The sequence below is a fragment of the Phascolarctos cinereus genome, unplaced genomic scaffold, assembly GCF_003287225.1.
Source record: "Phascolarctos cinereus isolate Bilbo 61053 unplaced genomic scaffold, phaCin_HiC Scaffold_2;HRSCAF=192, whole genome shotgun sequence".
NCBI classification, from domain to species: domain Eukaryota; kingdom Metazoa; phylum Chordata; class Mammalia; order Diprotodontia; family Phascolarctidae; genus Phascolarctos; species Phascolarctos cinereus.
In genome coordinates this window covers 97,414,152-97,433,911 of record NW_027555625.1, presented here as the reverse complement: position 1 = coordinate 97,433,911, position 19,760 = coordinate 97,414,152, and the positions used below count along the sequence as shown (strand labels likewise).

The 19,760-nt window shown below is 34.7% G+C and overlaps 1 protein-coding gene across 21 annotated transcripts in view; it reads left to right on the top strand.

Moving 5' to 3' along the window:
- Positions 1 to 19,760, top strand: part of NRXN1 (neurexin 1) — a 1,404,735-nt gene that overhangs the window by 703,652 nt on the left and 681,323 nt on the right. For all 21 annotated transcript variants that reach the window (XM_020996244.2, XM_020996243.2, XM_078149514.1 and 18 more), the window contains one exon: positions 2,829 to 2,948. In XM_020996244.2, the coding sequence (XP_020851903.1) occupies positions 2,829 to 2,948 (120 nt within the window). The remainder of the gene's footprint in view (positions 1 to 2,828; positions 2,949 to 19,760) is intronic.

Below are 19,760 nucleotides of genomic sequence, written 5' to 3'. Positions count from 1 at the left end.
AATGTTATCCTCAGTCTGTTTCTCGATAATAGCTTTACATAAAGCATTTCATCCTCACAGGTAATCTCAAAAAACTAAGCCACTTATAGGCTCTCAGTTCCTTTTGGTGTTTTGACACAAACCTGATACAAACTACAGTAATGTTGCAGGTTTCTTAGAGCCTTTACCTATACAATAGGAATAATATGCATTGTGATTCATTAATTTGCTATCTACTGAATCAAAATTTGGGAATATTAAAATGTAATATAAGCCAGAATTTCCCTTTCCACTATACATAAAAAATTAGTCTGCTAAGTAAATTAATATTATAGATAAGATCTTAAGGGGATATTTATGTGGTATAGTTAAAATGATAACGACTGTAATGGAATATTTTTGTACTATAAGAAATGACAAGTAGGATGATTTCAGAAAAACCTGGAAAGACTTACAGGAACTGATTCATAGTGAAGTGAACAGAACTTGGAGAATATTGTACACACTAGCAGCAATATTGTTCGATGAAGAACTGTGCATAATTTAGCTATTCTCAGAAATATGATGACCAAGACAATCTCAAAGCACTAACGATGAAGCGTACTAGCTGCCTCCAGAGAAAGAACTGATATTGATTGAATACAGACTGAAGCATGATATTTCTCACTTTCTTTCATTTTTTTTCTTTTATTTAAGTCTTCTTGGACAAAAAGACTAATATGGAAATGTTTTACATAATAGCACATGTGTAATCCATATCTGATTGCCTTTTCTCTAAGAGAGAGTCAGGGGAGGAAGGAATAGAATGTGGAACCCAAAATTTTAAGTAAAAATGCCATAAAATTTTTAAAAAGAAGATAAGCAATTGTCCGGGGCTTAAGAGAAAACTATCTAAATACAATTACATATTAATCTAATTCCAAATAATTCATTAAAACTAGACCCCAAAGAATAATTGCTCATAGTATTTTATTGGCCTAGTTTCTATTGTATTTTGTACTTGCGGGTTATTCAACTATGTTTGTTTAAAACTAATTTAGTATATGGATTTTTCATTAGTTAAGAAGACTATTTCTTTCCCTACTTAGTCCAAAATTAATAAAGTTTAATGGTAATAATAATTAAAGTAGCTGAAGATAATAAAAACATAAACATTTTTGACAAGTTTGAAATGACTATAGATATCTTTAAGGCTTATAGCCCACAGAAGCCACTTCTGATCAGCCCAAATAACAAACTGTCTAATGAAATCCTGAAGAGATGTTTCCTTCATGAAGGACCAAATGGCATTATTTTCCTCCTGACCCCTACACACAATTAATCCACCTCCTCCTATAATGTATAGTCGTTTTTTGAATTTGGTAAAACATTATTAATGGAGTCCATTTGGCAGTGAGTAGTTTACGTGACATGTTTAAAACTTAAATGCAAATGCGAGATAAAAGAGATAGTGGAAAAAAGATGTGAAGGGGTAATTGGCCCATTAATGACCACAGAACATACTGTGTCTGAAAATGACAAATGGAGCAGCGCCTCCAAACAAGCAAGGCAGTCATTCTGGTAATGCATTCATATCACTCCAAAAGGGGGAAAAATCCTTTTAATTTTTCTTCATTACATGTCATCAGCTCAATTAACCATTATATTTGTAGTAAAATACTGGCAAATTACTGCTTTCTCACTCTGGCTTGCCTTAAGATTGATGGCTGTTAGTATTAATTTGTTTGCTTTTGATGTCATTTCTTCCCCTTTTATAGCAGCATGCATTGGACTATGAATGTTCTCTCTGTTTGCTCCCATTTCAGTATTGCTTACTAACATTTAATATATTTTGCTTTTTTTTTTTAATTTTGCTGACAAAGTTGCATTGATGAAAGCTGACTTGCAAGGTAGATAGCCCTGTGTGTATCAAAATGAGACTGAAACCCCACAATGCACAGTGGGAACCCAACGCAAACTGTTTTTGAATTTCTGTATTAGAACATGTTGTTTGGGTTCAGATTTCCTTCCCTGCCCTCATACATAACATATTACACTAAGCCTGCTTTTGCAGCATAATTTGCATAAAGGCTTTCAGTCTTGAATATGTTTGTACAGTGATTGCCCTAGTGCTTTGATCATACTTATTAGTTTTTTTGTTTGTTTTTCAGTGATCTAGTTATGATTATTTAGAAATAGTTTAGCTTTGTTTTTCATTTGTACGTCATTTGGGGGCATGCCAGGTCATTATTACTGAGATTTTCTATTTTTTTTAATTGCATGTTATCATTAAAGCATGTGAGTTGATACTTGCCAACATACCTGCCAAAAAACAAAACAAAACAAAATGGTGTCATGGTGCTAGACCATTTTTGCAGGGTACCTCCTGGAATCTTAGTAGCTTGTTTTTGCATCACTTTCTTCCATTATTTTCCCAATTTTTATCTCAATTTCATGAAGTTTTAATACCCATTTTCATGATGCCACTATTCATTCATGAGGATGCAGCTAGAGGAAATTAATACATTTTCTGAAAACCAAAATACTTTATAGAACCTGCTGATGGCGTAATGAGATTACCTGCTGCTACAATGAGAATAGCCATGGTGCTCTTGGATTAACTGTTTGCTTCCTTTCAATCAATGACTTTAATGAACTGTGTGGTATTCTGGGAACTGCAGAAAGCTTTGGCAAAACAGCTCCTTGGTTCATAAGTCAACAGTGGGAAGGACAACTTTTAAAACCAGTTTGTTCATGCAACTTGAGGTGTTGGCAACTACTATATGTGATCTAGCTCATGTGCAAAGATCAACCAAGAGGGACAGTTGTTGCTGGTAAAAAGTGCAAGTTTCCTCTGAATTTTCTTACAGGGCCCAGTACCACTTGCCAAGAGGACTCCTGCTCCAACCAAGGCGTATGCTTGCAGCAGTGGGACGGATTCAGCTGTGACTGCAGCATGACCTCTTTCAGTGGCCCACTATGCAATGACCGTGAGTACCTTACCAGCTCTCGTTCTCTCTCTTGATATGCATATCTGTATACACACACACACACACACACACACACACACACACACATATACATACACACATGTATATGTTGTGTTATGAACCAAGGATGTTGATTTCTAAATGCTGTGTGGAGAAAAAGAGGCTTCGATTTTCCTTGCTGTTTGTGTGCATTCCTAATGCAATGATAGTAACCTTGTTGAAAAGTTTTTTTTCTCCTTTCCTAAATATGACAATTTCTTTTTCTGATTTTAAAAGAACCTTCAAATTGCATTATATTAAGTGATATTTAATTTCATAACATTATATCCTGAGGCCTGTAATTTCAGTGAACAGTTGACAGGTCTCATTATTTCTCTCTCTACATTTCTTTAGGCACTTCCCTCCCTCTCCCTGTATAAACAGACTCTTTTACATTCCATCTTCCAAGTTCTTTATCCTAAGTCTCAACCAAGTACTGGATTTTATTCCTCCTTAGGACCAGGGGAGTCTGAATATAACCAAAGCACATTCTATAATAGTAGTCCAGCTTTTTTCACTGAGTCAAGACTCTAGGATAGCAAGCAGATGTTTAAGGGAAAAATTAAGTAGTTTATATTGATGTGATAGATGGTATTTCTTAGGAAAAGGATGAGTTCTGCCTCATGGAATATTTTGTTGAATTATTTGTTCAAATCATCATCTTTTGCAGTTTTAAGAAAAATGTTCTAGGTTAACACCTCTTGGTTGGCTGTAAATGAGATCCCACCATGTCTGATATCTAATACCCCACAATATCTTCATTAGGCAAAATTAGGCGTTAGGTGAAAGAAGGTAGGAAATTGGGGGTCAAATTTGGAATCAATTATGTCATGTAGACTAGGTAACTGGGGACTTTCAATTCTTTTGAGGTTAGGCCCCTTTGGATGTTGGTATCCAAACAAAATGAAACAGATCATCTGCCATATTTTCTGGGAATATGCCCCGTTATATATTCACACAGCATATTTCCCCCTCATTTTCAAAATATCTGATTATGATTGGTAAATATAATTTTTAGCTCTGAAACATTCAAAATAAGTCACAAACTTTGCCATTAAACTTGATGTATTTTCTTAGCTCATCAAGTATACTTTGAGAATAAGAGTGGCATGGTAGAAAGGAGATGCTTGTGAAATTTGGGGAGCCTTTAGGATACTATTTATTATACTCAAGTCAGATCTTGAAAGTCTCACTCAAGTCATATCTCGAAAGTCTCAAAACACTGTGTGGCTTCCAGAATAATGTTTATTGCCCACATAAATATTTGGAGGTCATGCCAAATTTCCAGTAGAAGTTGGTGAAAATGATGAGATTTTTTTCTCATCCAAGTTCATGGACCCTTTAAAATCCATCCATGGATCTTTTAGGGTACCATTGGCCCCAACTTAAGAATACCTACTATGAGGCTATAAATTGCTGAGAAAGTGCTAATTTGCATTGGTAGAAGGAGATCCTTCACCCAGGAGTTCCCTATACCAATGAATTCACCAGTTCTGTTTCTGTATCTGTATTTGAGACTATGTCTATCTATCTACATACCTTTCCAATGGGAAAAATCTGTTCTGCTTCAAGCATTTGGTTGATCTGAACAACCTTGGACTAACTAAATGAGAGCTGCATTGGACCAGTCTTCAAATACCTGTAAATCATGCTTCCTATGAACAAATCACTGGTAATTGGATCAGATGAAAGTTACACTCCCTGTAGTTCTCTAACAGTTCTGTCATTTTTGGAGAATGTTAGACCCAGTTTAAAATAAAAAGCAACCCAGCAGTGGAATATATAGTCAAGTTATAACTTACTTTATGAAATAGCTTTGCTCCTGGAGTGGTGTGTGTGTATGTGTGTGTGTGTGTGTGTGTGTGTGTGTGTGTGTGTGCGCGCGCATGCTGAGTTTTGTAAAGCAATCAAGGTCATTGTTTAAGATAATATTGTGGCATTTGGGGGAGTAAAAGAAAATTATGTTGTTGTTTTTTTAATTAAGGTAAAATAAAAAGCCTTAATAATCTATTTTGAAATTCATTTTTTTAATATATCAGGATTATTTTTTGTGTCATTCTAGTGATTACAAAGGGTGGATATCTGTTTCTAGTTAAGCATTTGAGACATTTGTTGAAACTTATTCTATTCCATACTTCAAAAATTGATCTAAAGTTCTGTAAATATAGTAGATATTGGGGAAAAAAACACTTTTTAAACTGATAAATCAGTAGATTAATCCTCAATGTCCTCAGTCCTCAATCCACAATGACGATCTATTTTTCTCAGTGATTGACAATCACTATCATGACAGTGGCAGCTCCATATTGTCATCCCCTCTCCCAAGGAAAGAGACCTAACCTTGGTTTCAGGAATAGATGAAGATTTGAATAGCTCATCATTTAATTCACGACCAGTGTTGTACCTGCACATGTAGTTTTGATGGACTTATCTGTTATATGTTCAACAATGCTTTTCACATGAAAATACCTTTCATTTAGCTGCAGAATATACTTCCCAAAATGTTGCCTAATATATCCTCCTGATTTATAGGAGAAGCTAAAATGTGGTCATGTCATGTTGTTCTTGCTTCTGCGTTAGGTAAAATTGTAAGAATTGCTTATGATGTGTATTTATTATCTTTTTCTCTAAGAAGCATCATGATGTAATCCTAAGTAGCAAAGTTTGTATTTGGTTCATTTATAGAGAAAATGGCTTGGATGTTACTTTGGAAAGATAGGGATGGTGATGACAATGATAAGGCTGTTCTTTGGTTTTTGCTTGTAAATGAGAAAATGTCATTCAATAATTGTGCCTCCTGATAATCCTGTTGCACAAAGCAGCACTAAAATGACTTTGGAGGACTCTTAGAGTACATAAGATCTGATTAAATCAATTTTTTTTCGAGTGGATTTTGTGGAAGCCTGTAATTTCCACTTGGTTTAAAGATTGGGGTGTTAGCGATGAGAATTAGTTTGGTGTGAACCAATATGTTAAAACAAAGGTTTTTTTTTAAAGATTATTATCTTGATATCAATGATAACATCCAAATGTTTCATTTTCCTCAGGTAAATACTGTAAAATAATGACAGTCACTTTGGCTATTTGTTACTAACATAGTAGGAACAGAATAGAGCATTTTCATCATTTTAGGGTAATCAAAATATGCCTTATCTCTATTTTCCTCAAACTTTGTTTTGGAATTTTAATAAATGTTCAAATTGTTGCTGAAATTTTAGACAATGCCCTTTCTACACTGAAGCTGACATTTTCACTATGTCAATAAAGTGGCCTTAATCCCATCTCTAATCTATGTGCTCATCACTGCATAGTATAACTTCAGGCTTCTGGTTGTATGGCAAGCAACAGTAAGAAATGGACCTTTAAAAAAATTCAGATGTCTTTTCAAATATTTCTAAAGCAATTTTCAGTTCTGAATTCTAGGATTTACTATGATCCAATATAGAAATCTTTGAAAAGTTGTCTCTACAGTTCAATATGTAATTGGACTTTTAAAAAATTGAGTTTGCTTAAACACAAACAACAAAATTTTGATAGAAGAACTTTGTTGCTTATGAGTATGTTATTATTACTGAATCATACCAACTAATCAATTTTTAAAACTCCCCTAAGAAGAGATGGTACTTCAAATGTGTTTGTGTATAGTAGAATTTCTGAAAAAGTCATCTGAATAGTCTAACTATTCACAGGTATCAACTATATTGTACTTTCAATACCATACTTACAATATCGTACCTACTTATCTCAAATAAATCATTTCTTTTCCATTCCCACTGCCAATTCCCTAGTTTAAACCTTCATTAACACTCACATGGACCATGGTCATAACATCTTAATTGATGTCCAGGCTCTTCCCACATCCATCTCTTCTACACACAGACACAAAAGTACCTATTTCATGCTCCCTACTCAGAAGCTTTCAATGGATCTCAAATTCTTCCAAATAGATTCCAGACTAAGTAGTACAATTGTGACGTCCTTGGTCCTCTTGAAGGACAAACAACAACACTATGCAATCTCAATTCACTCTTCTAGCCCAATGTTCTGCTATTCTCATGCATGTTTACAAGTTCCAATCAAACTGGATTAAACTATACAGAATTTACCAGACACACATTGTTCTCTTTGTCATCAAAGCTTTCTTCTTATCCTCATCTGCCAGAATCCTATGCATCTAAAACCATTACCATCATCACATAAACAAAAAGATCAAAAACCCACCCATTTATTTCAATAGGCTCATAAAAAGCAATTTTCAAGTTATAGCTCCAATTTCTATTAAAAGCATTGAAAGGGACTTCTTTAATAACATCAATAGTATCTACTTTAAAACAAGAGCTATTTGGGGGGTGGCAAAGAATTGGAAATTAAGGGGATGCCTCTCAATTAGAGAAGAGCTAAACAAGTTATGGTAGATAATTGTCACAAAATACTGTGGTGCTATAAGAAATGATGAAGGGGCTGGTTTCAGAGAAAACCTAGGAGGACTTACATGAACTGATGCAAAGTGAAGTGAGCAGAACTAGGAAAACTTTATGCACAGTAATGACAATACTGTAATAATAAACTTTGAAAGACTTAGCTACTTTGATCAATATGAGATCCATTGCAATTTCAAAGGGCTTACGATGAAAAATGCTATTCACCTCCAGAAAGAGAACTGATGAACTCTGAATGAAGACTGAAGTATATATAGTTTTTTCACTTTATTTTTCTTGCTTTTTTTTTCATAACACTGCCAATGTAGAAATGTGTTTTGCATGACTTCATATGTATATGGGTATCATATTTATTGCCCTCTCGATGGCTGGGGGTGAGGTAGAAGGAAGGAGATCATTTGGAATTGAAAACAAAAACTAACAAAAAAATTAAAAATTAAAAACAAGAGTTATCATTATTTATAATGGAGAAACACAAGATGTTTTCCTAGCACAGAGAGGCATAGCACGGTGTTCCTTATTATTAGTTTGACATAGTTTTAGAAATAAGATATAGCAATAAGACTAGAGAACAAAATTAAAGGTATAAAACATGGCGAGGAGGAGGAGGCAAAATTAGACTTAATTGAAGACGATATAATGGTAGAAGATCTAAAAAAAAGTTAAGAAGCTAATTAAGATGGTTCATAACATCAGAAAGATAGAAAGATACAAAATAGCTTTACCAAAAATCATCAACATTTCTGTAAGGGATAAATAAAAACAAATTAAAAATTAATACCTTTCAGAAACTACAAAATGCAAAAAAAAAGTGAAAGGTAACCTGTTAAAGACATATATAATTTATATAAATATAACTTCAAGACACTCTTTATAGGACAAAAAATGAGTGGAGGATACAAATAATTAGAGAAATATTCATTGTTCATGTTTGGGCCATAATAATACAATGAAAATGACAATACTACCTAAAGTAATTTTCAGATTTATTATTATCCCTATCAAATTGCTAAGGGGATACTTTGTAGAACTAGATAATAAAATTCATTTAGAATAACAAAAAGGTCTACAACTTCAAGGAAATAATGAGAAGAAATATAAATGATGGGGGCATAGCATTACCATATATGATACTATATCACATAGCAGTTTTGAAAATATTTAGTAGCAGTTCTTTTAAGTGGTTCAATAGAACAGAATAAATGAGAATAAGCAGAAGTTATAAAATAGGAGACTAGGTATTTGATTAAGCCATGAATATAAATTATGTAAGCAAGGATTCCATTTATATGAAGACATTTTGGAAAATGGATTTGTCAGCAATTAGTTTTAGAACAGCATCTCATGCAATATAACACAATAAACTCAAAGTGGATGTACAACTTACATGTAAAATGTTACAGAATGAGAAAAAAAATTAAACAAAAACAAGATCAGCTAGGTGGCACAGTGGATAGAGCACTAGCCCTGGAGTCAGGAGTACCTGAGTTCAAAGGCATCCTCAGACACATAACACTTACTAGCTGTGTGAACTCTGGGCAAGTCACTTGACCCCACTGCCTAACAAAAACAAAAAACAAAAACAAAAACAAAAAAAACAAACAAGATCAGGTCCATTGCACAACTATGGATACAGGGAAACTTTTTAACCAAATAAGAGAGAGAGGAGATAAGAAAGGACAAAATTGACACTAACAACAAAATTAAAATTTTTGCTCAAGTAACATGAATGCATCTAGAATTAGAAGAGGATCAATAGAATGGAAGCTTATTTGCATAAACATCACTGCTAAAAGTCTATATATCTAAAATGCTTAGGAATAGAAACAAATATATAAACAACAAGACTGTTTGCCCAATAGATAAAATTTGAACTTTTTCCAAAAGAATCACAAAGTATAAATTTTCACATGAAAATAAACTCCAAATCATTAGCAGTAATAGAAATACAAAATTAAAACAACTCCCAGGCTTTGATGCACTGTGAAAATTGGCAAAGATGACAAGAAATGGGAATCAGCATCACGAGGGCTATTGAAATATAGACATACTGATGTGCTGTTGATGGAGCTGTGAAGTGGTCTGTTCATTCAGAATATCAATTTGGAATAATAAACATTTATTAAGTGTCAAACACTGCTAAGTAATAGGGATACAAAAAAAAAAAGCAAAAGACAGTCCATTCTGTCAAGGAACTCATAGTGTAATAATAGAGACATCACACAAAAAAATCACATATAAATAAATATATAAGATAAAAAGATATATAAGTAGTATAAAATGATCAACAGAGGGATGGCACTAAGAAATGCTTCCTGTAGAAGGTGGTATTTTCACCGGGACTTGAAGTAAACCAAAGAAGTTAGGAGGTGGAAATGAGGAGAGAGAGCATCCCTGGCATGACTGTCAGTGAAAATGCATGGAGTCAGGAGATGGATTGTCTTGTTAGGAGAACATCAGAAAGGCTATTATCATGGGATGGCAGAGTAAGTGAAAGATTATAAGGCAGAAGAACACAAAAATGGTGGGGGTGGGGGGAGAGGTAATGAAGGGCTCTGAGTTCCAAGCAGAGGAATTCATATTTGATATAGAAGGTGATAGGAAGCTACTGGAGTTTAATGGGGGAAGGGAGGAAAGGTGTGACATGGTCAAACTTGCACTTTAGATTGTACTGGAATGGGGAAAGACTTGTGGCAGACAGATCCATCAGAAGGTTATTGCGATAGTCTATGAATGAGGTAATGAGGGCTTGTACTAAAGTGGTGGCAGTGTCACAGGGAAAAGGGGGGGCATATAAGAGATGTTTAAAAAGTAAAACTGACAGAATTGGGCAACAGATTTAATATGGTGGAGGGGGAGGGGAGGGAAGGAGAGAGAGAGAGAGAGAGAGAGAGAGAGAGAGAGAGAGAGAGAGAGAGAGAGAGAGAGAGAGAGAGAGAGAGAGAGAGAGAGAGAGATGGTTCCAGGATGATACCTAGGTTGTCAGACTGGGTGAATGGGAGGACAGTAGTACCCTCACTAATAATAAGGAAGTTAGGAAGAGGAAATGATTGTGGGGGAGAACATAATGACTTCAGTTTGGGATATGTTGAGTTAAAGACATCTGCAGGACTTCTAAGTTGAGGTGCCAATAGAAAATTGGAGATGTGAGATGAGGGGTCAGTAGGGAAATTAAGGCTCAATGAGTAAATCTTAGAATCATCAGCATAGAGAAGATAACTGAATCCATGGGAGTTGATGAGATCATGAAGTGAAATAGCGTAGAGCAAGAAAAGAAGAACACCCAGGAATCCCAAAACAGAAGTGACTTAACCTTTCATAGCCTTTGATCCAATAACCCAACTATTCTGTTGCAAGGAAGTCAAAGTCAGTTCCAGAAAGTGTTAACATTTTAATAAAAGCATTTTTTTGTGGTTGCAAAGAACAGTATCCAATGGAGAATGGCTTGAAACTATGGCATATGAATGTGATATAATGTTGTGAAGTAATAATGGGAAGATTTGTAAGAAGTGATACAAAGAAAAATAAGCAGAACAAAGATAAAATACATAATGACTACAAGAGTTGCAAAAACCCTCAAGATAAAAAGGTTGGAAAAATGAGGACAGAATACATATTTTATACATTATCACACATGATCACAATATTGGATGTTTTCACTTTTTTTTTCTTTTCACAAGGGAGGGTTGAATTCAGAAAAGGTTAAAATAACCCTGATGTAAAGACAAAATATTTCAGCAAAATGTCTATGTTTAAAAATCATATGCTTCTTTCAAAGCACCGAGAAAAAAGGAAGGGATTATAAAAGCTAGATGAGTCCTAGACCTTTGAGCTGTCAGAGTCCTTTTTATTTGGTGGGGTGGGGGGTGAGGGGGAAAGAGAAATTCAGTTTCTTTTTTGACATGATAAGGTCTTTTTTGGGGAGATAACTTGTGTTCTGGCCAGAGCAAAACAAGTTGATGGCAGCCTGCTCAAGGCTTTCTCTAGATGGGAAAATCTGAGGTTTTCTTCTAGATTGCCCAGACAAGTTTACCAAGATAAAGAAAAAGACAGGGAACCAGGGTAGATGCTTCCCCTGGTAGTATAGCGCCTGCACTTCCTTTGTGCTTTATCTGAAGCAGCATACGTAAAGATGAGGAATCCCAACTCTGAAATTTGTATGCTAAGCTAAATAGTTTGTCTATATTAGTAATGAAATTTGTCCTCATGAGAACAATCACATCAAAAATGTTGGTTGAACTTGAAATGTAATAAAATGTGGTAAATCACTCTATCCCTTTTATTGCTTTTTTAAGCCAAATTATAATTACAATCCACATAAGGTTACCCAAAGTAATGATGCTTCTCAATAATATAATTAACCCATACTAACAAACAGGATTGTAAAGGTGAAAGACCAATTTGTTGCATCATTTGTCCTATTATTCATTTTGATTATTGTTCCTACTAAAATAACTGTCCTCTCCCTAATATATTTTTGCCTCAAACAAACATTGAATGATATTAGGTAATACATGTGAATAGATTGTTTATTTTGATGTGCTAAAGAATTCTAATGACCATAGCATAACAATTCAACAAGTTATAAGGTTAAGAAGAAAATGTCAACATGAGCACACTCTCAGAATTTGCTGATTGTTGTTGGGCATTAGTCTGTTCATGGACATAATTATTAATGTTGTGTCATATAGCAACCTATTTTGCTATATTGTAGAATAGAAATTGGGGAGTTCAGCCTATACAAACACAAGTACACAGATACCACACCATCACTATATTGTATTATACATGAGTCCTTTTTTATAAGTTTATATATATTTTCACCCCACAGGCCACAACTATAATATAATCACATTAGTGAGAATAATGTCATGTTTGTGAAGATGAATATGGCTATGATGGCATGGGAAATAGCGAACATAATAACATTGTCACATTACATTAGTATAGAAATGTTCTGTGCCAAATTATAGTTGAGCTTCAATAGTGTCTGTTACCATAGGGGAATAATATATCGTAGTACTGCTTTTGTAAGCCTGTGGCTTGGGATGGTATAGGCACTTCCACAAAGATACTATTTTTGGAATTTATAAACTTTGCCAAAGAAATTCCTTTTGGCAGAAACTCATTATATTTTATTCTTTGATGTTCAGAGATTTTCACGAAAATGGGGATAATGAAATACCATTGACTGTAACTTGTTGCCATGGCATTTAAAGATACTGTCTGCTTTGTCTCAAGTCGTCCTTTACTGATATTGTTTAAAAAGGAAAGCCAATATCAAGTGTTTTGGTATCAATGTTTTATCAATGTACACATATATATATATATATATATATATATATATATATATATATACATATATATATACATATATATATATATATATATATATATATGATAACATATTTCAAAAAGAATGTGGAGTCCAAGGAGCATTATTTCTGTCTCAATTTAAAGTAACCAGTAGAACACCACAATATAGAAGCTGTTTCTTTACATTACTCCTTAGAATTGAATAAAACTTAGATAAATATCCATATCTACCACCAGATCTTCATTGTGGTTGTGATAGATCTGATAAATCTTGTCCATCAAATATTTTGAAATATTGTAGTTGTTCAAGGCAATCTAAAAAAAAAAACACTTAACGGTATCTTTGAGATGTATGTAGTCAGAAATATCTAATTTTAATTAGTAAATGATTAAAATATTGTTTATATAGAAATAAAAAAGCAAAGACCAGAGAAAAACTGACTGTGCTATTTGCCATAGTCTTTCTCATTTATTTGATCATTATTCTTGTTTTATGGAAACAGGAGCTATAAAAACTGGCACACAAAAGCAACTTATGGCCTTTCATATTGTAATTAGCCAGTGTATGCTGGGAAAGAGCATTGGAGTGGGAAATAACTTATTGTGTGAACCAAAGATAAGTCATTGGATCTCTCTGGGCTACTAGTTCCTCATATGAGAAATAAAGAGTTTGTACTAGACAATCTCCAAGATCCATTTCAGTTCTAATAATCTGTTATTCTAACAATACTAAGAATATTAAGTAATTCTCATAACACGTTGCAGAAATAAGATGGAGAATTTTTTAAAAATCATCGAAGTTGGGGAAATGTATCTTAACATTTTAGGAGAAAGTGTTTTGTTTTCTTTTAGCTCGAAATATCCATTCGTTCCATTGACTACTAATAACTAAGTGATTGAATATTTCTCTGATTATTTGATGCTTCTGAACTATGCCTACCAGTGTCTAGAGAGCAGAAATCAATTGGAATGTTTCCATTTTATCTGTGGATTTCCTTCCCATTATCTCTTCATATGTCTTTGCCCTTTTGAACTACACATACATACACCTAGCAACAGCCCAGTCATCTCTCCAAACCCAAACTCACATGGTTGCTACAGTGAATATACCTCCTGTATCATTCAGGCAACAACCATGTATAAATCAGTATCTATTTCACGAGCATACTGCTAAGTGCTGAGGATCCAAAGAGAGACAAAAACCTGTCTTCTGCTGTCAAGGAGCTCATTTTCCAATGGAGAAAACAATATGAAAACTGCTTTTACCAGACAAGATGTATAGTGTGTAAATGGAAGATTGTCTTAGAGAAGCAAAGGAACAAGGTGGAAGGGGGAGACACTGACTTGGAGAAGCCTTCTGCGGAAAGTTTCTTTTGAGCTGAATCTTAAAATAATCTAGGAAAGCTAGTCATCAGAATGGAGAAGGGAGAAAAATATGGGCATATGGGATAGCCAACAGAAAATGCAGACTCAGGAAATGGAAGCAGCCTGGCTAAGGAACTGCAAATAGACCAGGGTCTGAGATCCTAATTCAGGCTCACCTGCTTTTTGGTTCACGTTAGCCATCTCCATTTCCACTGGAAGGAGGAACGACTCAAATCCTCACCAGAAAGCTGAGAGGTAGAAAGTTCTAATGCATGCACCTGTTTGCCCCCATTACATTAGAACATCACTTTTGAAAGTCAGACTCTAAAGCAAAAAACTACCCAGGCCAGGAATGAGACAGTCTTTTGCCAAATTATACTTGTAAACTCTTTTGCTAGGATAAAAATCTAGACTGCCACCAGATGGTGTTGCAGTTTCTCTCTGAATTCCTTTCTGGGTGAGCTTTAATATGTTCCAGTTTCTGCTTTGACACCCAGTTCATGGTAATACAGCAGTTACAACACTAAGATGGTACTGCTTAGTTCTAACATGCTATTTTTAAGGCTTTTACCTTACTTTTCAATTTTGGATAAATTTAAATCCCTTCTCCCCGAACAACAACAATAGGGCATAATGCTCTAAAAACCTCTAAGATAACTTCTTTAAGGATAGGGAATCATGTGGCACTTTACCATCCTTTCACATCCATTTTAATATTAGCATATATGAATCATTAATTCACTGATCAAGAAAAAGTCCAGCTTGGATAGGAATATTGACATTGGCTTATCTCATGCCTTTCTTGGATAGAATAGACATTGAGCTTTAAGAAGTCTTTTTATACTCCATGTTTACTTGAGTTTTTGAGAAAGGTAGAAATTTCTGGGATATGATGATTGTATACCCATTTCAATGATGGGATATCATTGGCCAGGGAAATGACAAGACTGATAATATCTTTTCATGTAGACTTACCTAATAGTATCCACATCTAAACTACATGAATCAATCAACTTTAAAAGTCACTGAAATTTTTAATCTTCAAAATCATTTCATGCTAAAGCATTTTCTCTGGCTCTCTCTTTGCTGTGTAATCAAAGCTATGTAATAAGATTAGGAATTATTGAGGTCTTATTTGAATTTGCATCATAGACTTGAATTTCCTTAAACATTCAAAGGTCCCTTTTCCAACTATGAGTTAAGAAACCAGAGTCAATTGTCAATGACCATGACCAGCCACTAGTACTGGTGTAAATTAGATATCCCTGAGTGAAAGGTAAAAGGAGGTTTTCTATTATTTCATGACTTTTTTTTGGAGGGGGGCAGTAAAAAGTAACAATTTGATTCCAAATAATCCAGTAAAATATTTCTTAAGGTCTGTTTTCTGAATCTAATTATAATAGATAAACCTTCAGTAGGACGTTGTTGGTTTGGTCAGTGAAACTGTGCCCACTGGTGCACCCTATTTGTTATATCAAGGTGTTCCTCTTGCCTAGGATGTGGAAAGAGGAAATCTAGGCTTCCCTCGTGGACCGCTAAGGAACCTTTTGATATATGAGAAACTACAGAGAGGAGGTCTGGGAGTGATGATAGAAAGCTACTTTGGACTCAGGATAAGGGCTGTAGGAGTATAATGTGGGAGGAAAAGGGAAGAAAATCTTTGGGGACATGTTTAGTCCATCTGGAAAAATGATAAGACAAAATTAGTGCTGGGGTTGTATTAAGGCAAGGGTTATTAACCTTATCTTTTGTGTCATGGCCTCCTTTGGGAGTCAGGTGGAACCTATGGATGCCTTCTTAGAATGTTTTCAAATATATAAGATAGAAAATATAAAAGAAATCAAATATATTGAAATACTTATCAAAATTTAAAGAAACCAATTTTGTTGAACCCAGATTAAGAAATCCTGGATTAAGGAATGATCCAAATCATAAAGAAAAAGCATTCTGGGAAACAATGCTGCTTGTCTAATTATTTGGTTCTCTACCACCACCAGCCTGTGTCTTTGAAGAGATTTAAATATATAAATTTAAAAGCATAGGATTAATTTATAGGAAAGGCCTATGAGCTAATTTTTTTCTTTTTTTCTTAATTTATTTTGATTTATCAACAATCACTTCCATATGCTTTTGAGTTTAAAATTTTTCTCCCTCTTCCTCCCCACCACCCTACCTATGAGCTAATTTTAAGAGCCCTGTCTCCTCGAATTGCTACCCCTTTGGCTTTTTTTTTTTGTAGCCTAGGAAAAGAAAGGGTATCTGCTTGTTTAGGAACTTAATGGAATGTCTCTTTTGTATTAAAAGGATACAAATTCACAATCCTCAGAAACTTTTCCATACGGCATGGAGTTTAATCTCTCTGAAATGATGGCAAAAAAAGAGAAAAGTATCAAAGCCTTAATAATGATATCAGAGAGGACCAAGTTTCATAAAAGAATGAGTTGATACAGAAAGATATTTTAAAAAATGTGTCACGAACAAGAAGGCTGTGTTTGACAGAGACTGTGGAAACTGTGTTAGCGTAGGCGTGAACGCTTCTTATAAATATATAACATATGACCCTTTAGGGAAAGAAACAGATGGAATATGTAGCGGAAAATAAAGATTACATTTTGCTCAACTTCCTCCTTTTGAGCAGTGCAGTGCATATTTTGATATTTGACAAGCCTTTTGTAATGCTCAGAAAGATTTTTGGAAGCTTCCAGCACTTCATTTGATTTCCAGAAGCTTACAGAGGTGCTCTGGCTGGCCTCCTATGCATTTGACTGACAATTTGCACTAGGGTTGGGTTTACAAGGCCTTTTAAGGCTGTTCTTTCCAAAGCAACTACCTGCATTACCCTACATGATTCCAAAACGTCACTTTAGGAACATCTGTTCTGATGTGGTCCACACAAGAGGCAGCTTTAGTTGAGGAAGTCTTTGGATGGTAGTAACAGTACAGCATCACTTAGACTATGTGTACATTTTGGATGGCATCAATCATGAATCAACTCTCTCAGGTCCAATTGTGAGAAACTGCTCCATTTTAGCAAATTAAAAACAGAGCAGTATCAGAAAAACACCAATTTCTTGCCACCACAGGAAGCATTACAGGAGTAATTAAACTGGATCTGGGTTTGTCAAGCCCGTTTCTTTTATTGACAGTGACAATAATTCTGTATATCAAAACCTTGAAGCATTTTCAGTGTTGTTGAAGTGATAAAGATAAAAACCTGAGGTCTTAAAATTAAATCCTAAAGTCCTAAAATTCATCTACCAAGGGCAGTTTCAGACATTTCTTTCTGAGTGGTCTTGAACACTGTCTTCTCACTCTGAAATTGAGTTGCTGTAAATTGTGTAATATGATATTGGATTTCAACTGAGTTTACGCAAACTCTAGATCTGTATGTCTATGTATATAATCATCTCCAACATAACACATAGGGAGGCCAGGAGTAGATGAGAACTATTCCACATGATATGAGTGATAGCTGGCAAGCTCTTCACAAAACAAAAAAAAAATCTCTTGAAGTATGTGAACAATGGGTTTGAAAATGTTTTGTGTCTCCTCCTATTGTCTAGACTATATGTGTATATATTTACATATATGTCCACATGTATATGCATTGTATATGTGCACGTATACACATGTAAATACATATACACACATTCATGTGCCAATAAATACACCTACGTATGTGTGTATGCATTTGTATTTGTGCATACAAATACATACAGGAACACATCTGTATGTGTGTATTGATTAATATTATATATGCTTTGATAAGGGTTTTAATATGATTGGTTTCCTTTGTAACTTTATGCATTTTACTTTATACCTTTAAAGACATTTATTCTGAGAAGGGGTCTATAGACAACACCACACTACCAGAGAAGTCCTTCACACACACACACACACACACACACACACACACACACACACACACATTAAGAAACTCTGACTTAGTGATTAAATTCCTTATCCTGACATCCAAGGTCCTCCATAATTTAGCTCCAATGAGCCTACCTATTTATTCTTCTGTCACTTCACTCCTCTGGAAACCTTCAGTTCCAAACAGGACTTATTTCTGGAGCATGCTTTGTGCTATCTTGGTTCGGTACCTTCGCACAAGGCATTAGCCGAACTAGAATACATCCAGATCCCCCAACCCCATGAAGTCCCATCCGTCTTTGGAAACAGTTAAAATTTTACTCAGTCTGTAAAGCTCACTCCACCCATCCCAACCCCAAAGGATCTCTCCCTCTTCTGGACTACAATAGTTCTTACTCTGTACAACTCACCAGGCATTACCATTTAGTAGTGTCTTATACTCTTGACTAGCTTTCCAATTTATATGTGACTTTCATCTTCACCTGTATTAGAAATTTCTGGGGAACAGGTACACTGGTCTTATACTTCTTTGTATTCCTCCCCACCCCACCCCTACCCTGGCATAAAGTAGGTAAATATGTATTAATTGATTAGGTCATGCTTAAATGCTCATTAGTAATTTGTTTGAATCTTTCCCTCTGCACACCTGGCTATTTTAAAATGCTAATGCAGCTTTAAAGAATAACAAATTCATCCCCTACAAATACAAACTAAATTTGTTGGATTGTTTTGCTCTGGTCAGGGGGGACACACAGAGGGTGTGCCTGGGGGTTTTAGTGGGATAAAGTTTGCTAGAAATGTTATTGGGGTGTGGAGAAAGTAGGGTATAGAAAGGGGAAGTACCACAATTTTCATACACTTCATCATTTTGACCATGACTTAACTTGCCTATCATCAAATCAGATTTGTAAAATACTAGGAGTTCTAGTTATTTCAAAATAACTGAATTTAATTTCCTTCAAGTCTATCATCTCCCAAGGAATGAAAAAGTGAATATGAAACTTAAAAACCTTTCATTTAGTATTTTTTTTATCTATGAGCTTTAATACTTTGGAATATTGGACTGCTTTCTCTAGTGGCAACCAAGATAACCTTTGTGTGCAAAATAATATCATTTCTCTTAAGGATGTGATTCTCTAGTGTACCAGATTTAGAACATTAGCATTTTGGGCAAGTTCCTTAAAATACTTTCTTTTTAAGTCCATAGCTAACAAAAAAGTAGAAAATGTGCTCCTAATTTTGTTATTATATAGACAAAAAAAAATCCTTGTTTGAGCAATATTGCGTTGGTGGTGGTGATGGTGTTTGTCGCAAAAGAAATTCTGAGATAAAAGTTCTGGATGTGATCGATTTGTTAGTAAGGCTAATAACTGTCAATAAATTGAGTCAAATGATTCTTAATAACCAAAGACCAGGAGTGAGGGCTGGCAGGGTCGTTCAAAGTGATTTACAAGATGACAGGACAAAATCCAACAACATAAGCGTGCCTTCTTCTCATTGGCTAGAAAGTAAAAAAAAAAATCTCTAACATCAGCATGAAATTAAATAAGCTCTACCTTAGTTTCTGCAGAATGTGGATAGTGGGTGAAGTTACAAGGACATACGTACAAGTCATAAAACAAGGATGGAGGTACAAGGCACAGGAATAGAATTTTTACCCAAGTAATCTAACATTACATGAGTAAACTTGTAATAAGGGTAAGAAATTTAGACTCACAAAACAAAGGAGAAAAATTTTAATTTCACATGTTGTTGCTGTTGTTAAATGTGGTAAAGAATA